The sequence below is a fragment of the Cygnus atratus genome, chromosome 1 (assembly GCF_013377495.2).
Source record: "Cygnus atratus isolate AKBS03 ecotype Queensland, Australia chromosome 1, CAtr_DNAZoo_HiC_assembly, whole genome shotgun sequence".
NCBI classification, from domain to species: Eukaryota; Metazoa; Chordata; class Aves; order Anseriformes; family Anatidae; genus Cygnus; species Cygnus atratus.
Window position 1 is genome coordinate 93,991,995 of NC_066362.1, and position 20,634 is coordinate 94,012,628.

The 20,634-nt window shown below is 44.7% G+C and overlaps 1 protein-coding gene, 1 long non-coding RNA gene and 3 other non-coding genes across 5 annotated transcripts; 1 reads left to right on the top strand and 4 right to left on the bottom strand.

The window, feature by feature from the left end:
- Positions 1-8,380: 8,380 nt before the first annotated feature.
- LOC118245179 (uncharacterized) lies at positions 8,381-9,860 on the bottom strand. The gene is made up of 3 exons (XR_004777783.2): positions 9,280-9,860; positions 9,080-9,188; positions 8,381-8,632 (listed from the first exon to the last, which is right to left on the bottom strand). It is a non-coding gene; the product is annotated as an uncharacterized LOC118245179 (long non-coding RNA).
- Positions 9,861-9,964: 104 nt separating this feature from the next.
- CPOX (coproporphyrinogen oxidase) lies at positions 9,965-18,881 on the top strand. Its single transcript, XM_035540991.2, has 7 exons — positions 9,965-10,389; positions 10,505-10,651; positions 11,195-11,305; positions 12,310-12,451; positions 14,384-14,602; positions 16,390-16,494; positions 18,335-18,881. The coding sequence occupies exons 1-7, from the start codon at positions 9,984-9,986 to the stop codon at positions 18,420-18,422; spliced, it is 1,218 nt and encodes a 405-aa protein (XP_035396884.1). The 5' UTR covers positions 9,965-9,983; the 3' UTR covers positions 18,423-18,881.
- Positions 18,882-19,315: 434 nt separating this feature from the next.
- On the bottom strand, positions 19,316-19,387 carry TRNAD-GUC (transfer RNA aspartic acid (anticodon GUC)). The gene has a single exon. It is a non-coding gene; the product is annotated as a tRNA-Asp (tRNA).
- Positions 19,388-19,617: 230 nt separating this feature from the next.
- TRNAI-AAU (transfer RNA isoleucine (anticodon AAU)) lies at positions 19,618-19,691 on the bottom strand. The gene has a single exon. It is a non-coding gene; the product is annotated as a tRNA-Ile (tRNA).
- Positions 19,692-19,930: 239 nt separating this feature from the next.
- TRNAD-GUC (transfer RNA aspartic acid (anticodon GUC)) lies at positions 19,931-20,002 on the bottom strand. The gene has a single exon. It is a non-coding gene; the product is annotated as a tRNA-Asp (tRNA).
- Between the last annotated feature and the right edge of the window lie 632 nt (positions 20,003-20,634).

The following is a 20,634-nucleotide window of genomic DNA, read 5'->3' on the forward strand; positions in this document are numbered from 1 at the left end:
GGGGCATATGTTGAATACCAGGTCATCAGCAGTAGAACCACTATCTGTCCTACCACCCTCTGGTGGGATTTAGAGGTACAAAAGGAGATACAGAGACAAACCAAAGAACATAAGTTTCATCTTTTGCAGTCACTATAGCCACAAATCACAGGGAAATCTTTCAGAAAAAAAATATATTGAATCTAACACTTTCTGAACTTACTAAATAATGAACAAAGTACTCAGAGATCTAGTAGATTTCCCTTGCATAATAAGCCCAGTGTTTTATACTCAAAAAAACAAAACAAAACAAAACTGCTCAAGCTAATGAATGACAGATGTTAGACTTCACTTCCCAGTACTTCCAGGATGGCCTGGAAAAATGTTAGCTCAGACATTTTTCAAGATCCAAAATGTCAATCAAACACGCTAAACTGTTTGAATGCAACCTGTAACTTGTTATCTGAGTTAGAGATAACTTATCAAAAAATTATATGAGAAAGCAAAATTATATGTTTTAAGCAAAAGTTGAAACATATTAAAATATATCAAAGCATATAAAATTGTTGAACTGTTTAAAAGCCATTTGTCTTTTACGAAAGTGCAATTGAAATAACAAAGCTAAAGAAAGTATGTAAAACACTGATTGCACGAAATTGGTCAATTTAAAAATTACAGGAGCTTAAGAACCTTGCCTATTTTCTAGAACCTTTTCTATTCTCTATTACCTAGAGAAATGCCATAGCAGCAGTAAAAATAACTCACTTTTCTGTTATATTGGATGATTTAACTACTGCTCCACAAGCTCACAGGACCTGATGTAAACTTCTAGGATAGGTTAACATTGCTGCAAACTTCTTATTGTAAATCTAATATCACTTTCTTTAAATCTAGTACCTAAATATAAAATAAGAACTGGATCACAATGATAGCGGGTCACAGTGATACCAGGGTGAAGCAAGTGAATGAATATTCAACAAGTGCGATATGCCTATATCCTCTACTTACTCCATTATATAGATGTAGCCTCTTAGCTGTTTAAGAAACAGACTGTAAAAATACTAATGATGGATTAAAGACAACTTTTTAAATGCATTTTGATACCGTGCTACTCAATTTTATAACCTAAGTGACAGCCTATCTTAAGAAGCAGGAAAGGCAGGTATGGCTCTATGTCCCATGGACCCTGGTTTTAGAAATAAAAGCCATTCTCTTACAACTTCATTTTATAAACAGGTGAAAACATGAGAACTTTTCCAAGGCTTCTTATTACAAAATTTACGGGGAGAACTTCTGTTTCTCAAGAAAGCAGGCACAATGCTTCTGGGACTGGTTGGTATCTCACATTAAAGGAAAATGAGGACATCTGGAAAGAAAAAAGGTTTAACATTTTTGGGAGAGGAAACTTTGCGGGAGTTTTCCACAAGTAAGAGCAGAAACTGCTCTTCTGTGTAAAAGAAGACTTGGGATGACAACACTAAGTGCTGTGTTTCCACAGAAAAAAGGGCCTTTGGGGAAAACCAGTGATGAGCATGTGATAGCCTAGCTAGGGACTTTCAAGAATGGGGGAGGGAAGGCATCAGGACAGGGCTCTGGGTTTTATTGCATTTAAAAAGGAATGAAACTGAAGAAGTACCCAAAAGGGGAAGATAATACAGTACTGAAATCCACTATTGTCTGGGACACTTTGTTTCACTTAAAAGTTGAAAAGACAATGAAATCTCACAGAACTCATGACAAAACATGCTCTGGCAAGAAGGCTGAGTTATATAAATAGACAAGAAAGGAAGTCTGATGCTGAGATGGTACATCTGCCCTACAAAGTCCTATACCTTGTCAGAATTTTTGAGATCTCTTGATTAGAGGTCATACAGAGCAAGCTGTTGGAAAACACTAGTACCAGTAAGAGGTCAGTTCTGTGGCCTTCAGTATGCTGGCCTGCTCCTCAAATCCATTTTGGTCTGTGCAAGCCACATCATACCCAGCAGGGCTGACCTGGAGTTCAGCTCACTTGGGAAAACTAACTTTTAAAAAACATTAGTGGTTTCCAAACTGTCACAAACTGCCCCAAAAAGCTTCAGCTCTGTCTTTGCTGTCCACTCTCCCTGAAAGTACACTACCTACATTCATCCATAGGGCAGGCTCCTTCACTTCTCTAATGTAACCCAGTCCCTAGTATCCCTGCCTATAGATCTGCCTCTGCACTCCCCAGCTTTGTCACTAGCAATAGTTTTTCTGCTTCGTTAATATTGCCCAGTCCACAGATCTAGACCATTGTAAAATGAAAGATTAAAAAACCGTTGGCAACAAAGGAAGTGAAATGTGTTATTCAGCTGGCGGTGATTCCTCTTTGGTAAGTCTGAAATCAGAGTTTTGTTAAGACACTTATTAATGGGCTTTTTCACAGCACACTCAAAACCAGACAATAACAAAACATTGCTCTTTGTTTCTCAGAGTTCTGAGAGAAGAAAATGCTGCCCAAGCCAGTGGGTTAATTTAGAAATTCACTAATCTGCTGATGAAGACCTACAGTGTTTCATTGGAGAAATGCATGCATTTCACAGGTAAGGAAAGTGTTCCCGACAAATACTTTGCATACAGTGACAGCGGTCACCATAAAACGAACCAGTAGGCTAGGATTCTCTATCCTGGTGAACAGATACCTTAGGAAGGCCTGATGGCATGGAGAGGAATTTCACTGTCTCTTTAGGTATTCAATAGAGAGGAGCCATCAATGAACCTAAGAGAAGTTGGGTTATAAAGACACCCTACAGTCCTACAGAACTCCTTGCCAGATGATTTTTTATCTTCAGAAAATCCTCAAGGGAGGTTGAACGAGGATTTAGAAGAGAGATCTATTGATATAATCGGCAAGCACAGACTGTGAAAGACTCTGATGTAAAAATCTTGAAAACCGCAGCAAACTGTACAAAAGGAATGTGAAGAATTATGAAAAGTTACTGGTCTAAATGCGATTTTGTCCAGTTGATAATAGATGAACTACAACCTAATTTCATGGCTTTCAGCCTGACACCATGATTTATACCACAAAAGGTTTTAGACACACAAGATAAGAAGACAGCACTTCAGATCTTTTAACCCAAGCTTCTGAGGTTACCACAGTCACAGAAAGAGATTTTAGCATGTGGGACACACTCTTTCCTCTTGCCTTTCCCTTTTATAATTTCTCCCTAGAAATAGGCAGCAGGCACTCTCCTGGCAGCCTTTCACAGAATCGTCTAGGTTGGAAGAGACCTCCAAGATCATCTAGTCCAACCTCTGCCCTAACACTAACAAGTCCTCCACTAAACCATATCACTAAGGGCTACATCTAAACGTCTTTTAAAGACCTCCAGGGATGGCGACTCAACCACCTCCCTGGGCAGCCCATTCCAATGCCTAACAACCCTTTCGGTAAAGAAGTTCTTCCTAATATCCAACCTAAACCTCCCCTGGCGCAACTTTAGCCCATTCCCCCTCGTCCTGTCACCAGGCACGTGGGAGAATAGACCAACCCCCACCTCTCTACAGCCTCCTTTAAGGTACCTGTAGAGAGCGATGAGGTCTCCCCTGAGCCTCCTCTTCTCCAGGCTAAACAACCCCAGCTCCCTCAGCCGCTCCTCATAAGACTTGTTCTCCAGACCCCTCACCAGCTTCGTTGCCCTTCTCTGGACTCTCTCGAGCACCTCCATGTCCTTCTTGTAGCGAGGGGCCCAAAACTGAACACAGTACTCGAGGTGCGGCCTCACCAGAGCCGAGTACAGGGGGACAATCACCTCCTTAGACCTGCTGGCCACACTGCTGCTTATACAAGCCAGGATGCTGTTGGCCTTCTTGGCCACCTGAGCACACTGCTGGCTCATATTCAGCCGACTATCAACCAGTACTCCCAGGTCCTTCTCCGCCAGGCAGCTTTCCAGCCACTCATCTCCCAGCCTGTAGCGCTGCTCGGGGTTGTTGCGCCCCAGGTGCAGGACCCGGCACTTGGCCTTGTTGAACTTCATGCAGTTGACCTCAGCCCATCGGTCCAGCCTATCCAGATCTTCCTGCAGAGCCTTCTTTCCCTCGAACAGATCGACACACGCACCTAACTTGGTGTCATCTGCAAACTTACTGAGGGTGCACTCGATCCCCTCATCCAGGTCATCGATAAAGATATTAAAGAGGACCGGCCCCAGCACTGAGCCCTGGGGGACTCCACTAGTAACCGGCCTCCAACTGGATTTGGCTCCATTCACCACAACTCTTTGGGCCCGGCCATCCAGCCAGTTTTTAACCCAACAAAGCGTACGCCAGTCCAAGCCACGAGCAGCCAGTTTCTCGAGGAGAATGTTGTGGGAAACGGTGTCAAAAGCCTTACTGAAGTCAAGGTAGACCACATCCACAGCCTTCCTCTCATCCACCAAGCGCGTCACTTTGTCATAGAAGGAGATCAGGTTCGTCAAGCAGGACCTGCCTTTCATAAACCCATGTTGACTGGGCCTGATCGCCTGGTTGCCCTGCAAGTGCTGCGTGATGACACTCAAGATAATCTGCTCCATGAGCTTCCCTGGCACCGAGGTCAAACTAACAGGCCTATAGTTCCCCGGGTCTACCCTCCGGCCCTTCTTGTAGATGGGCGTCACGTTTGCTAGCCGCCAGTCAACTGGAACCTCCCCTGATAGCCAGGACTGCCGATAAATAATGGAAAGCAGCTCGGCCAGCTCCTCCGCCAGTTTGCTCAGTACCCTCGGGTGGATCCCATCCGGCCCCACTGACTTGCGTACATCCAAGTGTCGTAGCAGGTCACCAACCATTTCCTCATGGATAGCGAGGGCCACATCCTGCTCCCCATCCCCTTCCACCAGCTCAGGGTACCAGGTATCCAGAGAACAACCGGTCTTGCCACTAAAGACTGAGGCAAAGAAAGCATTGAGCACCTCAGCCTTTTCCTCATCTTTTGTAACTAAGTTTCCCCCCGCATCCAGTAAAGGATGGAGATTCTCCTTAGTCCTCCTTTTTGCGTGGATGTATTTGTAAAATCATTTTTTGTTATCTTTAACAGCAGTAGCCAGATTGAGCTCCAGATGAGCTTTGGCCTTTCTAATTTTGTCCCTGCACAGCCTCGCAACATCCTTATAGTCCTCTTATATATAGTCCTTTTATAATTTCTCCCTAGAAATAGGCAGCAGGCACTCTCCTGGCAGCCTTTCAACACACTCATTCTCCCCCATTCTCAAGACTTGGAGGTGCTCCTCCTAATCATCTATCCTCCTGTGATGTTTGGGGTGGCAAACGCTCCTAGAGCTCTGGGACGTTCGCATCTCTGCTCCTTAAAGAGACAAAAGAGGTGGGAACTCCTGCGGCACTCTGCTTCTGTTATAGCTCTGTTACATTACTGTCTCACTACAAATACTTTAGCAGATGCAAAGATAAATCATTCAACAGCATGAGGTTTTGCCCACACTCTGGGGACTAAACAATAGTGGGTGAATTATGAACCTGACTGTATCATTTTGCTGGCTGTTTCTCTGTGTTCTTCAGCAGATGACCTTATCTCATTTTTCCAAATTAACAGAAGTTCAGAAGTTTCTCAAGACACTCACTTTTACCATAAAAAATTAAAGTACCTCCATTATGACTCTGCATGATTCATGCATGCTTTTTGCAAAAGGTTAAGGGCAAATTCGTTCTCAGGAGAAGCAGAAGTATATTATTTCACATGATTAGTGCTCTCTGACACCCTTAGAATCAATGGCCTTACTGAACTCAAGGGAGAAAGGAAAGGAAAGAAAGGGAGAAAGGGAAAGGGGAAAGTTAGTATGGACCTACCACATAGACAAATTACTGAGATCACAGATACAGAAGGAAAGGTTATCATCTTTCTCTTATAAGCTTTGCATCACCTGCTGTTTCAGCTCAATCCCCAAAGCTTTTACTTCTCTGACACATACAGAAAAAATAACTTTATTCAGCTTATACCGTCATGCAAGACCTTTAAGCTGACCTCTGTTAAACAAGAGTACTTTTTCAATTTTGAAGTTCACATCAGCACTTATAAGTCACAATCAAAGCTCAGAATAATACAGTAAGCTGGATGAGAGTGGCTCCTTTAGCTTTAGAAGCAATAGAAATGACAAACTGAAAGGGATTTTTTCTGTTCTCAAAAAAAAAAAAAGTTTCTTCCAGTTTTCTGATAAGCAACTGCATTAATTCAGTGCTCAAAATAAAAGTATCAAACAGCCTCAGTCTGAATCAGACCTGATCATGCTTCGCTATCTTAGACCATTTAGTGTCTCATGGTCTTTTGTTAATACTCTATTTGTGCATAAATTCTTCTAGATTAGAAAAACAACACAGACAGCACCTAAATACATGCAGCAGAAAAACTTCAGAGCTCTTTTTAAAGCACAGGTGTTAAAAAAAGAAAAAGAAAAAGAAAAAGAATAAAATTAGCAGTAGTCTTTCTGTCTTTGGAAAAGAATAAAAATGTAGTTGAGTCCAGTTCTTCAACTCTCTAAGCCTGCAGCCTTATAGCCTTCTCTAGAATCATACTGGTTTGCATCAGTAGAGATTTTGGCTACTCTAAATAGTGTCACTCTGAAAACAAAACCCCACAAGATCCTCAATACCACATTACATTCATGTATGAAAAGCATCAAAATGGATGACCCTCTGAATAACACAATATTCACAGTCATCTTGCCATGTAAAATTTCAGTCAGTCTTTTAAAGCTGACACAAAGACCTCATAGGGAAGTTGAGACCTCGGAATTTCACCTAGCCCACTAAAAAAGGGTAAGGTATATTTCTGCAGATTCAATTTTTAATTAAGCAGATGGAAGAACCAATTCCAGGTTTTCGTTTTGTCTTTGATCCAAGCTCTGAGCGCTTTTTTTTTTCTTCCTCAGTCTGCATTTCCATAAGAACCAAAAGAACACAGAAATTCAACAGCACACACAAAAGCTCAAAGTCCTCAAGCTTCATACCAACAGTATGCACTGAAAATGCAGATCAAAATGTAAGCTATTTTTTCTAGGGTCTTATCACTGTAGCATTGTGCTACCCTTCTCAGTACTGTAGAGTGAGGTAAGCTGAAATAATGTGGTGAGGCACATTAATTCAAATACTGAAAAAGCTTGAGCTACCCTCAATAATGCTGTTTTAACTGCCTGGCACAATTTGGTTGTACATTTATAACCAAGACCACAAACAACCATTCCTGTGCAAGCTGCCATTGTACCTTCCCAATGGCTACAAAAGGAAAGTACATGGGATTTGCCTAAAGTTTCAACCTTAAACTGCTGTTATGGAGGAGGACCTCACAAATTTCTAAGGATGAGAGGATTCAGCACATAAATGGTGGAAGTATCACTTTTACACTGTCAGTCCACTTCACCTCTACCAGAGAGTGCAGCCTAACCAAGCTCCAGCAACCAGCCCTAGAAATCCCAGCCTGTAAAGATATCATGCTTTTAAGATTCAGCAGCAAGTGCATGATGCTGACCAATGTGGTTGCAGCAAAGGAAATTCTCACTAGATATGAGGAAAAACTCTTCCTCATGAGAGTAGTGCAGTGTTGTGGCAAGACCCAGGCATAACATGGAACGCCCACCTTGATGGTTTTCCAAATGCAGATGGATAAGGAAGGCCCTGAGTAACCTTATCCATCTGGGGAGCCATAAGCCCCAGGAGCTGGACTAAAGATTTCCAGAGGTCCTGTCCAGCCTGAATTACCAGATGCTATCAAAATTTGTACTCAACCTACAACACAAGAAAGTGATTTTTTTAGTAAAAAAATAGTGACTGTTTAGCCTAGAAAAGAGGAGATTGAGAGGGGATCTTATCAACCTCTATAAATACCTGAGGGGATAACATAAACAGCATGGGGCCAAACTTTCCTCAGTGATGGCCAGTGCTAGGACAAGGAGTAATGGGTATAAATTGAACCACGGAAGATTTCATCGCCATTTGAGGAAGAACTTCTTTATGGTTCGGGTGATAGAGCACTGGAAGAGGCTGCCCAGAGAAGTTGTGGAGCCTCCTTTGGAGATACTCAAAACCCACCTGGATGCGATCCTGTGTAACATGCTCTAGGTGACCCTGCTTGAGCAGGGGCATTGGACTAGGTGATCTGTGGAGGTCCTTTCCAACTTCAGCCATTCTGTGATTCTGTGAAATTCTCATCAGTATGAATGAACTTGACATGTCCTTTGGCATCAATGTTTATTTATTTTTTTCCATTATAGTCGTGTCTAAGAATCGCACTAAAAGAGCAGAGCTTTACCACAGTAAACAGCATGGAAGCAGACATAATGAACACTGTTTATCATGAAAATGTTTAAGTAAATCCACTGGATGCAATTCAAAATGAAAGTAAGCTATCACAGCCCTCCCTGGATAAAGAAGTGTACAAAGAGCTGCTTAGTGCAGCTGAATTAAGCAGGCTTACCACAGTTCATAACATGGCAGTGCCCTTCTCCTTCAGCCGCAGATCTCTCCTGCAAACAAAGGACACTTCCCTCATTCCTGCTGCCAGTGGTTCAGGTCTCCTGGCTCAACCTGGCACCTTAAAAAGACCCCATCCTCCACAGCTGATGGTAGAAGAGATTGTCCAGCTCAGAGGTCACCTTCCCTTTTTATTTGCAGAGCTACAGCAGCTTCACAGCAACCTCTGCTGACAAAGAGCAGAATCAGATCAGAAATGATGAAACTGCCTAAGCTGTCATCACTTTACACAGAACCTCTCCTCCCCACCACTCTACAATGGAAAGAACTAGGTAAGGAAGCCCTGATCCATACTAGGGACAAGACTCCTTGCGTTCTTCTTGGATACTACAGGTGTAAAACAGTCCTGAAATACCAGCAGCTGCCTGTTTCCAGAACTGTCCCATACCAGAGTACAAACCTTGCACGTTAGGCTTTTGAGGTAATTGTTATTATTCTCAGTCTAACCCTGATATGAGTCCTTAATTGATGAGTTTTAATAAATATCATTACTTATTTGAAAGCAATAAACTTAATTTTAAAAATGTTAGTAAATCTGCTGCTTGATTTGAAAGAAAACTCTCATAGCTCAGTTCAGCACAGTACCATCACCCGTGGCTGCACTGTCACTTACATGGTTGCCTGAGGAAAAACGCGGCTTTACTTGTTTGCTGAAGTTTTTGGTCGTTGTGCTAGTCCTTCATTGTACTGTCTCATAGCTGATATAGCAAACTTCAAGGCAGCTGAGAAAATAGAAAATCAGTTTAACGGATCTGGTGACAACATCAGCACCGAGAAAATCAAACTGAACTGTAAATTGGTGGTGCGTAGTACCTTTCAACATCTGACTCTGTGTTGACTTCTTACTACTCTTATTAGCAAAAATGAAAACAAAAAACCAACCAGTGCTTCAACTTCAGAGAGAAAAAAGAAAGTGTAAGCACGTGCCTTGTGAAATCTGTGGGAAACAGTCTCATTGCTCTACACCGGCAGTCTCACACATTGGTGCTAACAGACTCGGCTGTGTGAGCATGAAAACCAGCCGTGTCACACACAGCCTAGCAGCTCCACTGCAGGGCACTTGAAGAAAATGATGCATCTGCACACCTGCTGTGGCCATGCCTGAACCTGTTCAGACCCTTACTCACACGGCTACTCTACAGCCTCGAAGCAGCTGTATCGCCGAAACCACGTTATTCGATCCTAACACATCGGAATGTTTTATATGAGGAAGGACAACATGAGGAAGGACAACAGAGTCAACTCCCTGCTTTATACCAGACAAGCTGTAAGGCTTGAATGCCGTGTACTGATGCCACTTCACCCCTCTTAGCCTTTCTCCCGAGTGAAAAAAAGCACAGGCTAGCAGAAGAAACAACAGGAGGCGAGAAGGAAAAAAAAAAATACTGTTTTGTGTATCCTCTTCACCCGTAAGTAAACACAGCTTATACAAGCCGCACGGCCCTGCCCTGCTCCGCCCGCCCGCCATTTCGCCCCGCCCCGCTCCCCGCCCCGGCAGTGCGCCGCAGGTGCCCGTCATGGCAGCGGCGGCGCAGCTGCTCCGCGGGGCCGCCCGCGCTGTCCGGGCTCCGCCCGCCCTGGCCCGCCGGTCGCTGGGGTCCGCGCCGCCGGGGGTCCCGGCAGGCCGGGGCGGGCAGCGTTGGGCGCTGGCGGGGGCGCTGGGCGGGCTGGGCTTGGGTTTGGGGCTGTGGCGGTGGCGGGTCGCCATGGCGGCAGGCGAGGAGGAGGACGAGGAGGAGCGGCTGCGGCGGCGGTTCATGGCGCCGCCCGTCAGCGGGCTGCGGGAGCTGCGGCGGCGGCGGCGGGAGCTGCGGAGCCGCATGGAGCTGCTCATCATGGAGACGCAGGCCGAGGTGTGCCGCGCCCTGGCGGCCGTGGACCCCGGCGCCGCCTTCGCCGTGGACACCTGGGAGAGGAAGGAAGGTGCGGGGGGACGGACGGGAGGAGCCCCCCGGGGGACGGCCGGGCGGGGGGCTGCGGCCCCGGCGGGGGGCTCCCGTCCCTCGGTGACTCAGCGGTGGGGTGCTGGCGTTGGCAGGCGGAGGCGGCATCAGCTGCGTGCTGCAGGACGGCGAGGTCTTCGAGAAGGCGGGCGTCAACGTGTCCGTGGTGTTCGGGCAGCTCTCCGAGGAGGCGGCGCGGCAGATGAGGAGCAGGGGCAAGTCTCTGAAGGCCTCTGCGGACGGTAAGGGGCCGCTTACCCCAGGCTTCCTTTGGGGGCGGTGGGAGAGCAAAGTCGGGCCCTGGTGCCTGTTGCCTGCCTGGCTTGTGAAAGTCACAAGGTTGTTCCTCAAGAAAGATGCTGTAGCTGAGCAGCCAAATGGCGCAGGAGTTGCTTCTTGTAGAGGTGGAGGGAGAAAACCAAAACGAAGTGAAAGCTAGAGAGGATTCGGTGGCATTTCTACAGCAAACGGTAGTTCTGAGGACGGGATGGTGGAAAGCTGGAGCAGTGCCTCGCATTTTCAGTGGTCATCATCTAAGGGGTGCTCTAACGCTACCTTTTTGTTGCATTTTTAGGACAAACACAGAAAAGCCACTTAGGTGCATAAAAATTGTGGATAAGTAAATTTAACATTGATTAATAATTATTGTTACCCAACACGATAAATTGCCTCGTAGTGGACCAATAGCTTGGAAACCAAGTATAAATAGTGATGTTCCTTACATGATAACAAATAAAGTTATTTGACAAGCTGAAGACTTCTTTTCTGTGCATCTTTTTACCTAGGAAAACTGCCTTTCTATGCCATGGGTGTAAGCTCTGTTATCCATCCAAAGAATCCTCATGTTCCAACTATGCACTTCAACTACAGATACTTTGAAATTGAAGAAGCAGACGGTAAGAATTATTAGCCATTGTAACATGTATGACGTGTGACTCTGCATGAGGAAAGTGTGAGTGCGTGGCTAGGATAAGAGGTTAAGAACCAGTCCAGTTTTGTTCCCAGGTATGCCAATAATGTGTTGTATAGCACCACATTTCTTAATCTCTGGGTCTTGGATTATGCATTTGTAAAGTCAGTGTAATTCATACATCTTTATGAATAAAGGTGTTTGCAATTTACTTTTTGCAGAGTACACTGGAGTTTCAGAGTTAATGTGTAGGAGGTCATAAATATATGTAAAATATTAAATTTTAGAACTGCTCCTTTCAATAGGAGAAAGGTCTGAAGGACCGATAAGCATTCTGGTCAGGGTATGCAACCTTTGTCTCTGAAGCTGGGAAGACGTACTGTCAGAAACATCACTCTCTGTGTTAGTTTCCCCCCCCCCCCCCGAGTTTCTGCCATGTGCTACTGTCAAAGGCAGGCTTCAAGGCTAGGTACTTTAGCACTGAGAGGCCATTTGTATGTCAAAGCTCAGAGATTTTTCTTTGAATTATTTTGTCAGAGTATTAAGGATCACTTCTAACCAATTAGTTACACTGGAATTATTAATGATATTTCCTTTCTTTGGCATGCAGTCATGTTTCTAGATACTTGAAGTATCCATGAAGTTGCAGTTTCCTTGTCTTGTATAAGGTGTAACTATGACAATAGGAATTGACAGCCCATCTTGTGAAATTGATACTCCGTAGCATCTGGTAGAGTAACACCTCCAAAATATCCAACAAATAGTTTTCACTGGTGTGAAATTTGTTCCGTGTTTTCTTGGTTGTTGCATTACCTTGAACTCAAATCTGTCATGATTGTTTAGGGATACCACTGAATAATGATTTTATTTTGTATTGAATAATGATTTTATTTTGTATTATTCAAGTAGTTCTTGGTGAACCACTAGCAATGTATTTCTGTTTGGCAACTTTTAAAAAATAAAAAAATGTTGTTTGCCTCTCTCCTATAGGCACTAAACAGTGGTGGTTTGGTGGTGGAACTGACCTCACTCCAACTTACTTGAACGAAGAAGATGCTGTACATTTTCACAAGACTCTGAAAGAAGCTTGTGACAAGCATGATCCGAAGCTGTATCCGAAATACAAAAAATGGTATGTGGGGAGTGATGTGCTTGGATCCCTTTTGTGGGAACAGACGATGGTGTTGGAGACTGTCAGTTAAATGCATTCTAGGAAAAGTATGTTCCGTTCTGCCTTTTGATAAGTATCAGCAGACCCTAATGAAAATCAGTAGATGTGTATTGGGATAAAATGTAGTCTAAAGCAGTCTGTTATTTATGGAGGCCTGAGAGATGCTGTTTGGCCATTGCTGCAGTTTTGAAAACTCCAACCCAGTTATTCTGCCTTCAGTGTGTCCTTCGTTCTTTTTTTTTTTTTTGGCCAGGTAGGTAAAGAAGCTTCTCTTTAATGTAGAAGCTTCATAATTTTGATGGAGCTGCAGTTTTGTTTCAAGTGACACATTCACTGAGTGTTCAACAGCATATTCTCTAAAGTTGTGAATTTTGAACGTTCTTGAGCTGAGAGATGCAGTTGATGGGATCTTTCACTACTCACTGAGGGCTTGCTGCTCTGTTTCTGATAATCCTATCTGCTACAAGCTATGGTATCCAGAAGGGAGGGTTAGCCTTTTGTAAGCTACCACGTTTTGTCTGAGGACAGGAGATAAAGTGGGTGTTGCAGCTTGGGCGTGAACCGCTTCGTGTAGAGAAGCACGTCTTAAAACCTTAAGACTACAGTCTGGCTCTCTAAGGAATCTTTTTGTGTGCTGGTTCAGCGTGCGTGCCTTAATGGTCAGGTTGTGTGCAGGGAAAGTAAGCTAGCGATGCCAGATGCAGGGGATCAGAGAGACAGACATCTGTTCTTAGTCTGAGGGCAACACAAAGGAGGACTAATTGTATCCTGTAGACAGGCACTGTTCCTAATCCCAGCATAAGCGTTTGCTGTAAACAGCAGCTGTGTAGGGGCATGTGGTTCTCAATGATGGAGTAGTGTGAATCTCCTCTGCGTCGCCCTTGTTCCACTTCTCTCAAACAGAAAAGCTCGTATGTTTATCACGCTGCCTTCCTGATCCAGCTTTAAAACTTTGGTAACAGTGATTGTGGATCAACACATGTATGGCATGCTAGTCTTAAAGGCAGGCAGGATCTCCTTGCTGTTGGTGGTTTCTGCTTCCATTTCTACCCCACATGAAGGCTTGCAGGGCATGGTTGCCCAAGCATGCAACTGTAAGTTGGGTGTGGATACAATGAATCAGGTGATTTATAGTAATTGCATACCTACGCACTCCAGTAAATACAAAATAGATTAATTCCCACCTCATTGTAGGATAAACTGCACTTATTCTTTCATGAACTTGAAAGTGAGCCATGAACAGCCACTGCTAGAATGACTCAGTCTTCCACATTTAACTATTACAAAGTCTTTTTCCAAAGAAGGCTGCCTCACTTTTTTTTCCCGTCCTCTTAAGTGACAACAGCTTTCTTATCCAGTCTTGGGTTTGTCAATTCTTTTAGTTTTGATGCCGAAAATCACTTTTTTCACAAGAATGGCAAAAAGAATAAAGAGATCCACTTTCAAGTTTATTTCACATTTGTCTGAAAGCTGTATAAATAATCTGGAATCTGTATGTAACTCTGTGAATGAAACAGAAAGAGCTCTTAGGGTGAAATTTTGAAATCAAGTGTCCCTCCTCATCGGTAGAGAATGTGGATTGGATCACTCCATATGGAAACATCTGCCACGGTCTTTGAGTGTTCCATGTTCAGTGACTGCGATGATACATAGCTTTGCAGTGACCACTTAATCTGAGCTTTTACTGTGCGTGAATGCAGGAGTGCATTCCGCGTGGTGTTGTACAGTCCTGCTCTCAGCAGGCAGTGAAACAGTGGTGCAGCCAGCACTGTAGGAATTAACTTTTCAGTGCTATTTCACCACTGCCATCCTGTGCCGTGTAGCTGTTTGGAGTAGCGTTCATTTCTTTTAATATTGTGGGCCATATTACTAATTGTCTGCTGCCCCTTTCAGGTGTGATGACTACTTCTTTATCAAGCACCGTGGTGAGCGAAGAGGGATTGGAGGCATATTCTTTGATGATGTGGACTCTCCTTCAAAGGAGGAAGTTTTTCAGTTTGTGCAGAGTTGTGCCAAAGCCATTGTGCCTTGTTACATTCCCATTGTGAAGAAGCACTGCCATGACTCCTTCACACCAGAGGAGAAGCAATGGCAGCAGCTTCGGAGAGGACGGTGAGTACTGAAGGAGCAAAAGAATACCTGGGAGGTGGATGAGACTGGCAAGAATAAAATGAGCTAGTTCTTCATGGTTGTGAGGTTTATGTCCTGAAGTGTATTTTATATTCTGTCACAGTGTCAGTTAAGTTTGCACAAGTGCTCAAAAGCTTACCAGAGGGTTGCAACACTTCTGTGTACAGAACGATTTTTGATATCCAGTGCTGGCTTACCAGGGAGGACCCAGAAGGTACTGGCACACCCTCATATGTATCCGCAACTCTCCCATGTGCAGCAGCACAAGCAACCCCTACAAAATGCTACAGTTTCTCTGACACCTTCAAGGAAAAAAAAAAAAAAAGAAAAGAAAAAAGAGAAGCTGTGTAACAAGCGAAGGGGTGCGTGCATGGTGTCCTGAATCCCACCCTCTCCTGCGGCCCAGTGATACGGGATATAGGACTGCCCTGTCACAAGGAGCATAAGGGTGAGGGAGTCATGCACACTATTCAGTAATGAAGCTAATCCCCAGCAAGTCGACAAATATTTGTACCCAAGAGGGCTTTCAGGTTCTTACATGTTTATTTTATCTGATATTTTTCTTGGCATTGAAGTATGCTGTGAACCCTTTGTAAAGGAATAAAGATAAATAGAGGTTTTATTTTTCTGGAATGGTCCAAAGTCTTTAATGTAGACTCTTGAGGATGCTTATTACTCTGAATGATTGTTAATGCTGCAAAAGCTTAAGTACATTGGTACATACTCTTGTCTCTGTCCTGTGATTGTCTGAGCAGGTGGAGTAATGAGAATACATGTGCTCTGTGCAAAAATGAGGAGTCTTGCTGCCTCTTCTGCAAAGAAACGTGTGAAAGTGGCATAGAGAGGACATAAGCATTCAAGTTTAGATCACTGGCCTGCGGCAGTTAGTCAAATAAGCATACATGCTTAGTTGGCTAGAACTGTTCCTGGGAGTGATGGACTTTTAGGATCCATTCTGTTGATGGGATTTAGCAAGCCTGGTAATGTTTTAAGTGGGAATAGGTTCTTTAAGCTGCAGCTGGGACTGGCTCAGGCTGCTTGTTGCTCTGGACCTGTTTGCAGGTTGAGCTAGGCAAAGCTCTCGTTTCTGCCAGTAAGAAAGAGCTCTTTCCTTCCTGTTTCTCTGTTAAATATTAATACCTCCATACTGGTTGTTAATATAAACCCTATGGAATTGTCACTGCTCTGTCTGCATGCTGAGGGCAGAAAAATGTCCATTCTGGGACTTAGAAGTCCCAGCCAGCACTCTGAAGCTGTCTGACTTCTGCTGCTTTCCAGACCTCCTCAAGAAACAGGAAAATCTTGTTCTGACCATGCTGCTGATGTGTCCTTCAGAAGGACCTTCAGCATGGAGGACAGCACAATGGAGTTTTTCATATGGTCACTTCCAGCTCCTTTAAGGCTCCTCTTGGCTTGACACCATCACATGAGAGTACCAGTATAACCAAGCTAAACCTGGTGTTGAGCTTGCTAGCAGGGTGAAGTCCCGGGAGAAGTAAGGTAGTACAGCACCATGCAGAATGCTCTCCTTGCATAGTTTGTCCACTTGTCTGTTAGCTAAGGCCTTACTTCCTATGCTTTGTGGAGTAGCAAGGTTTTATTTTCATTTCCATGCAGAAGATGCTAGAGACAGTTGGCCCCAAAACAGGGTTCATTTGACACCCAACACAGCAGAAAGACTGTTTTTGTTTGACAGCCGCCAGCTGAAGAAGGCACAAGCAACTTCTGATTATAAGCTTGTTTTTCTGTTGTATCTTCACTCCCCATAGGTATGTGGAGTTCAACTTGGTTTATGACAGAGGTACAAAGTTTGGCCTACTAACACCAGGATCAAGAATTGAAAGCATTCTTATGTCTCTGCCACTGACTGCAAGGTAAGGGCACAGCTGTGTATGGAGTTGCAGGTAGGCATTGTTCTCACTGAAATACTCTGAAGGATTAAATCAAATGCCTGTTGTGATGGCTGGTCTCTTAACAGTGGTTGGTTCATGCCTGATACAAGAACTGGCCAAATAGATGCAGAGGCTTCTCTGCTCTGCTACACTCACCCATTTGCTGCTAATGTGTGGCCTGGATATTTTCTAACAAAAAAAAAAAAGGTCACTTTTAATGCTTACTACCCATAGAGGGAACAGGAAAATCTTTCAAGAGATACTTATTTAGTAGCTCTTTGAAACCGTGTGAAATTCTGGCAATACCTTACAAGCCTGTGGCAAGGAGTTCCAGTTTGTGCACTGTATGAAAAAGAGCTTCTTTGTTTTCTACTTGCACCTGATGGCTTCATTTGACTTCTCAGTGAATAAACAGATTTTCTTCCAATTTTTCTCCACAACAGTTTTTGTTTCACAGACTTCAATTGTTCATCGTCTGTTTTCCATGCTGACAAGTGTTCCTCTTCTTAGCCTTTGTACAGCAGCTGTTCCATACCTTTCAACACATTTACCACTTCAGGCTTACGTTTTCTTTGTCCTTTCTGATCTGGGAATAAGGCTCAGACAACAGAAGCTACATATGTATATTTAAGATGCAGGTGTGCTGCTGACTCATACAGTGGCATAATGTTGTCTTTATTCATTATTCTTTTCATAATCTTAATACACTACTTGCTGATTTTGAGCAGGTTTTTTCATAGAACTGTTACAACGCCAAGATCTTGTCTGGGCAATAGAAGTTAAATGAGTCTCTCAATGTGTGGGTAACATTTCTTTTCCTCTCTGTGCACTACTTTAGATCAACCAACATTGAATTACACCTACCACGTTATTGTTGAGTTGTCTTGATAGTAATGTTTTTCAACTACCTTTTTGTTTTACATTATCTTGGTTAATCTCGTAACATCAACTAACTCTGTCATTTACTATTTACTTCCCTTTTTAGGTTGATTTTAGATACGCTGATAGCACAAGTCCCTATCATGAATTTAGTGACCTCCTTCCACTAGCAAAGCTAGCTGTCGCTTGCTACCCCTTAACTGTGAGGGCTGTCTTATTCTCACCCTACTGCCCACATCAGATGTGTCCCTGACCTGCTGTTGTATCATGGTCCTACCTCTCGATTTCATTGCTGCAATGATCTGATTTTTGTTTTCACCAGCATAAATAGCTCGCTTCACAGCATGAATGGGTCCTTCCTAGAGGGGAAGGAAATGGAAAAAGGTTGTACCCATCCCTTTGACTGCTGACACTTTTCTTCCTGTCATGCCTCTTTTAGTTGACTTTTCAATAAAAGGTGGTCTCTCATCACCTTGGTTTTTAAAAACCAAGATTCAGCAAGGACTGGTGGTGCTTCCAGTCCAGCTTCTAGAAGAACTTGCCATGGACAGCTGAAAACATTGCATCAGGGTCAAGTGATAGAATATGAAGCTGGCAATTTCCCTTAGGCCTCATGTCCTCACTGTCTCTTGTTGGGGTTTCTTTTTGACCTATTGTCTCATGATACATGTGTGTCACAAGAGACTGTTAAATAAAACAGTTTGGAGATAAACCTGCACGTAGGAGGCATTTCTCTTTTTTTTGGTTATTTTTTCCTGTCTTTTCAGAAGGTGGAAAAAAAGACTAAGCTAACATTTCTGCTGTATCTTTGTGTTACCTGTTTTTAATGAATTTAATGATTTGTAGCCTTATCTGTCACCTGATGTGAGACTATCAACTGTACATGTAGCACCCTGAGAAAAGGCAGCTGGGCAGTCTGAATGCATTTCCCCTCTCCCTGCAGGTGGGAGTACATGCACACCCCTCCGGAGAGCTCAAGGGAAGCAGAAATCCTGGAGGTTCTCCGCAATCCCAAAGACTGGGTGCACTGACGTGGATTGTGAAGAAGATGGATTGCTTATACTGAGTCATTACGAAAGAACAAGAATGCCTGCAAACCAGCTCATTTGGAGTGCTGCTGCATGGCATTTTAGTATAGCTGTTTATACTCTTAAATGGTGCCTTAATGATGTTGTAGACTTGTTGTAACTTGCAAATATGTGAACTCATTATTTAAGAGTGATCAGCTGATGTTGTCATCCCCTGTTGATGTTGCCTTGTGAAGGACTGGTGATACCCTCCCAGGGCTGGTGTGCATGCTTAGGAACTTCCTCAACACATTTGTTTGACTGCAAAATGTTAAACTACGGTGGAGTGTTCCCCCAGTGGAATGAAAGCATTATGTGTGCCTACATGGCACAGCTCACTATAGGATAATGTTGCGATGATTTTTAGAAATACTTTTTTAAAGAATAAATTTAAAATAAAGAATAATATGTTATGATTTTAAACCTCAGTGCCTGCTTTCTGGACCTTGTGAAAAAGATGTCTATTTTGACACTGTTTTATTTGGGGGTGGGAAGCAAGTGTTGTGCAGATATGCCTGAGTGCCCTTGACTTGACTGACCAGTGAACAAAGGATTCTGGGTTGGGGTCCTGGTTGGTTGGGGTCCTGGTTGTGCCTGACGTGGGGTGAGAGCTGGCTGTCAGCTTTAAAGAGAAGCTGTCCATAGCTGATGTCCCTCGTGAAATTGTGGCAGCGATCAGCTGCAACAGCAACTCCCCTCTGCCTCCTGTCAGAAGGGGCTGGGACAGGCCAGGAAGGTGCTGAGTGCTGCCCCGGGCTTCCCGTAAAAGAACCAGGCTGCTCTGACCGCCCTTTCTTCCCCCGGCACGAACCTTTTTTGGGGCGTAAAAGCCAGGGGGAAAAAGAGGCGATTGCCATCTCCCCGTCGGGGAATCGAACCCCGGTCTCCCGCGTGACAGGCGGGGATACTCACCACTATACTAACGAGGAGCGCATACATGAGATACGGCCCACCCGCACCTTCTATGACGTCACCTCCTCGTGACGCAGCACGACGGTTCCTGCACTGCTCTACCCAGTCTCTCTTTCCCTTCCCTACAGGGCTCCCGCCGCCTAACGCGTGCCCCCGTGCTGCAGGACAATTATTAACCAGTAATTAACGAGCTCGCGAGGCGGGGCAAAAACGGAGCATTCCCCCCCCTCAGGGGCCAAAACGAAGCTGGCCCGTACGGGGATCGAACCCGCGACCTTGGCGTTATTAGCACCACGCTCTAACCAACTGAGCTAACCGGCCCGCGTTAGTAACAGGCCCGCCCCGCGCCGCTCCTCAGGTACCCGCAGTACACGGCCGTAACTGCAGGGCTGCCAATTGCTAAAACACACGTTTGGGATCCCTGCCTTTTTCTGCGCTCACGGCACGGCGCCGAGGGGCCGCTGGCTGAGGGTGTGGTCCCCGCACCTCCCACGCGCGGCCGGGAGCAGGGCGTGCAGTGCCCCGGGGGGCGGTACGGGGCCACAAAATGGCTGCCGCCTCTCCCCGTCGGGGAATCGAACCCCGGTCTCCCGCGTGACAGGCGGGGATACTCACCACTATACTAACGAGGAGCGACCTGCAAATGTTGCTGCCCGCAGAGACCCCCAAAACGGGCCGGGGGGGGTCCCGGCGTGTGGGGCAGGTGGGGAGCCCGGAGCTTCTCCGGGAACCGCGGTCTGGGGGAAACGGGAAGTGGGCTCACCTCGTCTGCTTGTGCGTAGGCTTCTGCTGAAACCACCCGGCTCTGGAGGAAACTCCACCCCAGTGGGCTAGACTACGCATACAATCAAGACACAAACAAAAGACAAAATACAAAAAATAGTCAAGAAATACCTTTTTGTTTCAGCAGAAAGAAGTTGTTGAGGAGGACATTATCAAATCCAAGCCATTCGCTTCATCAACCAGCAGTCCGAGTGCTGGCCTGGGTTCCTCAGGTATCTCCTCCTTTGCCATTTCAGTTGCCACTGATACCACCTACCATGAAATGCAATAATAAAAATAATATATTTAGGAAGCAATAAATAAATAGATGGACAAATAAATAAATGGCAACTGCACAGAGAAAGCATACCACCGTGTGATGATAATGCAAGAGCTTTCTTAAAACCAATCAACATTTAACATAGATTTTCCAACACTCGCCACAAAAAAACAACCCCAACCAAGCAACCAAAAAACAACGACAAACACACACACACAAAGA